Source organism: Salvelinus sp. IW2-2015, unplaced genomic scaffold (assembly GCF_002910315.2).
Source record: "Salvelinus sp. IW2-2015 unplaced genomic scaffold, ASM291031v2 Un_scaffold2634, whole genome shotgun sequence".
NCBI lineage: Eukaryota > Metazoa > Chordata > Actinopteri > Salmoniformes > Salmonidae > Salvelinus > Salvelinus sp. IW2-2015.
The window spans coordinates 108,658-115,396 of record NW_019943942.1 but is presented as its reverse complement, the minus strand read 5'-3'; the positions used below and the strand labels follow the sequence as shown (position 1 = coordinate 115,396).

The window sequence follows — 6,739 nt, the reverse complement described above, 5'->3', positions numbered from 1 at the left end:
GACAGTGAGAGAGAGACAGAGAGACAAAGAGAGAGGGAGACAGAGAGCGAAAGAGTTTATCACTGACTTGGCAAAGACTGTCCAACACATACTACACTGAACAAAATAATAAATGCAACATGTAAATTGTTGGTCCCATGTTTCATGAGCTAAATAAATAAGATGCCAGACATTTTTTATATGCACAAATAGCTAATTTGTCTCAAATTTTAAGCACAAATTTGTTTACATCCCTGTTAGTGAGCATTTCTCCTTTACCAAGATAATCCATCCACCTGACAGATGTGGCAAGTCAAGAAGCTGGTTAAACAGCATGATCATTACACAAGTGCACCTTGTACTGGGGACAATAAAAGGCCACTCTAAAATGTGCAGTTTTGTCACACAATGCCACAGATGTCTCAAGTTTTGAGAGAGCGTGCAATTGGCATGCTGACTGCAGGAATGTCCACCAGAGCTGTTGCCAGATAATTTAATGTGCATTTCTCTACCATAAGCCGCCTCCATCGTTTTTGAGAATTTGGCAGTACGTCCAACTGGCCTCACAACCGCAGACCACGTGTAACCACGCCAACCCAGGGCCTTCAATATCCGGCTTCTTCACCTGCGGGATCGTCTGAGACCAGCCACCTGGACAGCTGATGAAACTGTGGGTTTACACAACCAAATAATTGCTGCAGAAACCGCCTCAGGGAAGCTCATCTGTGTGCTCGTCGTCCTCATCATGGTCTTGACCCGACTGCAGTTTGGCACCGTAACCGTTTAAAAACATATTTTTTAAGGTATTTGTGACCAACAGATGCATATCTGTATTCCCAGTCATGTGAAATACATAGATTAGGGCCTAATGAATTTATTTACATTAACTCATTTCCTTATACTGTATGAACTGTAACTCAGTAAAATCTTCGCATGTTGAGTTTATATTTTAGTTCAGTGTATAATGGACGATATTGTATATCTACAGACCACTGGCCCCAATGAGCTCCCACATCCTACACACACACACACACACAATTACACAATCACTATTTACATGTTTCAGTTATTTGTATGCTACAGGTCTAAGGTGAAATTTCCTTCAGACAGAGCATGCACATTTTTAACATTTTATTTAAAGGCCTGGTGCAGTCTAAATTCTGTTTTTCCTGTGTTTTGTATCAGCTGATAAAACTAGTTGCAGCCTTTGGAACTCACATTTAAATCTCTGTTTGGAATCTAAAACTGATAGTCACCCTGTATAAAATATCATATTGTTTAAAATCCACCTTAAAAATATCCACCTTTACCCAAGGCCATGTGACTGCATTAAAGCCAATCACAGTCCACAGTTCACACCCATCTTAAAACTGAAAGTAACTCTTACAGCGGGAAAGGCTACTTCACAGCAGTTCTTCTTTCTTTCTTTTGTTTATTTGGACATTCATTCATTGATTCGTTGTCTGTCAGGTGTGAAACTGGCTAGACATTTCCAGTAGAAAGTGGATTACAAATTTGTTTTGAGGCTATACCGTATTTGTTTACAATTACAATGTTTACAAATGTTGCCATATAACTAGCTTATATTTTGGGTTGATGGGGTAAGACAGTTGAACTAAGCTCATTTGGCATTTCTGGGCTCCCCTGAGTGGCTCAGCGGTCGTCACTGCAAGAGGCGTCACTACAGTCCCTGGTTCGAATCCAGGCTGTATCACATCCGGCCGTGATTGGGAGTCCCATAGGGCGGCGCACAATAGGCCCAGCATCGTCTGGGTTTGGCCGAGGTAGGCCAACATTGTAAATAAGAATTTGTTCTTAACGGACTTGCCTAGTTAAATAAAGGTTTTTAAAAAATGTATAAGTTATATTCTTCTAGAATCAATGGCTAAACCTGAACATTACTGCTTTATAGGTCCAAACATTGATGTAGCCACTGCAGATTGCCCCTTTGGAGTGAAAATGGCCACATCAAAAGATCAACATGATGATGACTGTGAACCTAGCAGTCCTGAACAGTCAAATCCTCTCCTACCCCAGTTGTCACGACTTGAAGAGCTCTCAAACATCATTGAATGGAAAGAACCTGGTGAACAGGAAATTGAGAATATAGCTGCAATTATTAAAACTATTGGTAATGAGCTGGACCATTACTTATATCAGCACTTAATGATAGATAGGCTTGAAGTCCCACAAATAAATATCAAGGACAAACTTCGTCTTGGTAAAAGGGATGGTATCAGTACTGAGACTTTAGCTCCAATTCTTCAAACTATTGATAATGAGCTGGACCATAACTTATATCAGCACTTAATGATAGATAGGCTTGAAGTCATACAGACAAATATCAAGGACAAACTTAAGGATGGTAGTAGCTTTATCACTGGAAAAATGACACAGTTCTACAACAAGGCACTGGATTCAGTAGGAACAATCATCACTAAACTGGCCAAAGAGATTGGAGTCAAGTATTCAGAGTCAAATATCTGTCTCCAAAAAGAGTTTGGCCTTAAAACCGATAGTCCAAAGGCATGTTTGAATTGCAACCATATAAAGAGCTCAATGTCCTGGATTCAGGTTGAACCCTCCGTGTCTACAGAGGATGAGACCACCGTCTACACACTTGACTCTTCTGCAGCAGGGCATTACGAGTGCATCTTATCAGGGCTGCGGTGGGTATNAGCTGATGAAACTGTGGGTTTACACAACCAAATAATTTCTGCACAAACTGTCAGAAACCGCCTCAGGGAAGCTCATCTGTGTGCTCGTCATCCTCATCATGGTCTTGACCTGACTGCAGTTCGTGATCGAAGCCGTTCTTTTTGTTTTCTTTTAAGGTATTTGTGACCAACAGATGCATATCTATATTCCCAGCCATGTGAAATACATAGAATAGGGCCGACTTAAWTTATTTACATTGACTAATTTCCTTATARMAACTGTAACTCAGTACAATCTTTGAAATTGTTGCATGTTGCGTTTATATTTTAGTTCAGTGTTTAATGGTCGATATGGTATATCTACAGACCACTCYCCCCAAAGAGCTCACACGTCCTACACACACATGTATGTACACATTAACAAACAATTACACAACCACTATTTACATGTTTCAGTTATTGGTATGCTACAGGTCTAAGGAGATATTTTCTTCAGACAGAGCATGCAACATTTTTTATTTTATTTAAAGGCCCAGTGCAGTCTAAATTCTGTTTATCCTGTGTTTTGTATCAGCTGATAAAACTAACACTAAGTGTGAAAACATTTGCTGTTTGAAAATACAATCTACAAAGGACTTTCTAATCAGCAGGTTTTGCATGGGTCGAGCTTAAGCTTAATTAGTTAATAGACCAATAACAAACCTCTCTGCCAATAACAGCTAGTTTTCAGTTTTCCCCTCCCCATTCAGACCACTCCCAGTCCTATAACAATTATTGCTTGAGATTTTTTTGTTGCTAAAAAGCTATTTTTGTCAATTTTAATGGAAAACTACTTAATTGTTACCCAGAAATGATTTGACTGATATAAAAATGGCTGCATTAAGCCTTTAAACTACTACACAGCCCGGCAGACAGACACACAGAAATATAAATCAAAACAAAAACACAACAATGATTTACACAATCATTATTTAAATGTTTCAYTTATTCTGAATGCTACAGGTATAGAGTGATATTTTCTTTATGCAAAAGAGCCCAGATCAGCACATAAAATACTGTAAAAGTCATATTTTGCAGTGAGGTTTAATTTGTCAACCTTATGTTAATGAAGTGTGTACTAAGGAGGTGATTATTTAACCAGATACTCGTCAGCTTTTTGATTCTGTGGGATGCACAAGTTGCAGCCTTAAGAACTCACATTTAAATATCTCTGTTTGGAATCTAACACTATGATAGCCACACTGTATAAAATATAATATTGTTGAAAATCCACCTTAAAAATATCCATCTTTACTCAAAGACCATGTGACTGCATTAAAGCCAAWCACAGTCCACAGTTCACACCCATCTACTTCACAGCAGTTCTCTCATGTCTTTCTTTTGTTTATTTGGACATTGATTCATTGTCTGTTAGGAGTGGAACTAACTGAGATTGGGAGAGGAAGTCAAATTCACAAGGTGACGTTTGGACAATAAAAAGGGAAASTGGCTAGACATTTCCTGTAGTAAATGGATTACAACTGATACACAGTAGTGGATACCTGACAACACATACKAGAGGATTTATTTTTTCCTCACYTTTTGAGGCTATACCGTGTTTGTTTACAATTAKGATGTTAACAAGTGTTGCCATAAAGCAAGCTTATATTCTGGGTTCTGATGGMGTACGACAGTTGAACTAAGCTCATGAGGTATTTGAAAATTATATTCTTCTAGAGTCAATGGCTTAGCAAGAACATTACTGCTTTATAAGTCCAAAAGTGGATGTAGCCACTGCAGATTGCCCCTTTGGAGTGAAAATGGCKACATCAAAAGATCAAGATGTTGATAACTGTGAAACCAACACTCCTGAACAGTCAAATCCTCTGCTACCCCAGTTGTCACAACTTGAAGAGCTCTCAAACGTAATTGAAAGCGAAGAACCTAGTGAACAGGAATTGAAGACTAAAGTTGCCCTTCTTCTGTCTCTTGGTGATAATATTGAACGTGATTTAAAAAAACAGAACTTAATGGTAGATAGGCTTGTAGTCATACATACAAAAATCATGGACAAACTTAGTCCTGGTCAAAAGGATGCTAGTAGTGTCATCACTGGAACAATGAGACAGTTCTACAACAAGGCCCTGGATTCAGTAGGAACAATCATCACTAAACTGGCCAAAGAGATTGGAGTCAACTATTCAGAGTCAAATATGTTTCTTCAAAAAGAGTTTGGCCTTAAAACCGATAGTCCAAAGGCATGTTTGAATTGCAACCATATAAAGAGCTCAATGTCCTGGATTCAGGTTGAACCCTCGTCATCTTCTTCTGGACCTCGGCCCAGCGCTCCTCACCATCCTGCCCCTAACAACAACAACACACTGAGGCATCTACACCAGGGCTTTTAAACGGAAGTCCTGGAGGGCCAGAACACTTCTGCTTCTCATTCCTTCATTAGAAAATCAGGGACTTGGCCAATCAATTTCATGAATTGATCATTTAACTACCAGGTAGAAAGGAGAACAAGCAGTATTCAGCCCAATAGTTGAATAGCTGTGATCTCCACTTTAACCAGAGTAGCTGTCTGTTGGGTACAGTCTCTGCTGCCATCTAGTGGTGATACCTTTTTCAGGTCAATACAACATTTATCCCCTCAGGGAATGTACCTTTATCCTGCTGGATCCAGTCTCCAGGCTGAATCTGGCTCAGGTCAGGGACAGGGTTTCTCAACGGGAGAGATGCACTCTGGGAAAGTCCACCAACTTCTCAAACTTCCAGGGCGGAATCCACTCGTCCTCAAACACCTCCGATAGGCTGGGGAATGTGTAGAATATGGTCTGGCAAGGGAGAGACGGGAGGAAAAGGGACAGTTTACACACGTCCTCTCCTCAATCACCACTCAGTTCATTCCTTTTTAGAGACCCTAAGCAATTAGGTCAAATTACAATGAATCAAGAGATTTTAAAAGATTCACATACAAAAACATTTGATTCTTCAAATTCACACAATCAATCAACAATACAATGGTTGCAGTGTCTTACTTCCACACTATAGTCTCTAACAGGATGAAAGACACCAAAGAAGAAGTGGTCCTGAATCCTGGTCCAGTTCTTATTGGCATTTCTGTACAGAGATATACAGTAGTTATATGAGTCCAATAATGTATTTATTTAACTAGGCAAGTCAGTTAGAACAAATTCTTATTTACAATGACAGCCTACCCCGGCCAACCCGGACGACGCTGGGCCAATTGTCCGCCACCCTACAGGACTCCCAATCACAGGCCGGATGTGATGCATCCTGGATTCGAACCAGGTACTGCAGTGAGCCTCTTGCACTGAGATGCAGTGTCTTAGACCACTGCGCCACCCAATAACAATATCCACAGTTTCCAATGGATCTAAAGTAACCAAGTGTGGTTCCTCCTTCACTATAATAACAGGTAGCCTAGTGGTTAGAGCGGTTGGACTAGTAACCAAAGGTTGCTAGATCGAATCCCCGAGCTGACAAGGTAGAAATATGTCGTTCTGCCCCTGAACAGGCAGTTAACCCACTGTTCCTAGGCCGTCATTGTAAATAAGAATTTGTCTTAACTGACTTGCCTAGTTAAATAAAGGTTAAATAAAGGTAAAAATAAAAAACTTTAGAAGACACTTTAATCCAAAGCCATTTAGCAGTCACTCTAATCCAAAGCCATTTACAGTCATGCGCGTATATACATGTTATGAATAGTGTACAGAATTAATTTTAGAATGTGATTCCTGCGGCAACCTTGGCAACATAATAATCCTAGTTCATATGAACTCACTCACCCAGTACTCTGCATAGCCTCAGCCTGGTGCAGACAGGCCTTAACGACGGTGGCCAGCCCCCCGAGCCCATCCGCTCCCCCGGCCCCTCCTCGGCCCTCGCCCCCTCCAGACCCACACCCTCTTCAGGGCCAGCAGGGCGTACAGACGGACACTGAATTATGGCTGAAACACCACTGGAGAATAACATCCAGGGCCTTACGCCACTGTACTGCCTGGTGGGGGGGGGGGGGGGGGGGTACAAGAGACAGAGAGATAGATAGATGGAGAGAGAAAGACAGAGAGAGAGAGCGGGAGAGAAAAGGAGAGAGGTGT

At 40.8% G+C, this 6,739-nt stretch overlaps 1 protein-coding gene across 1 annotated transcript in view; it reads right to left on the bottom strand.

Moving 5' to 3' along the window:
* Positions 1 to 6,739, bottom strand: part of tarbp1 (TAR (HIV-1) RNA binding protein 1) — a 45,353-nt gene that overhangs the window by 8,815 nt on the left and 29,799 nt on the right. The window contains 7 exon segments of the mRNA XM_070440534.1: positions 531 to 630; positions 5,282 to 5,365; positions 5,368 to 5,452; positions 5,657 to 5,738; positions 6,428 to 6,526; positions 6,528 to 6,585; positions 6,588 to 6,639. Coding sequence (XP_070296635.1) covers positions 531 to 630; positions 5,282 to 5,365; positions 5,368 to 5,452; positions 5,657 to 5,738; positions 6,428 to 6,526; positions 6,528 to 6,585; positions 6,588 to 6,639 — 560 coding nt within the window.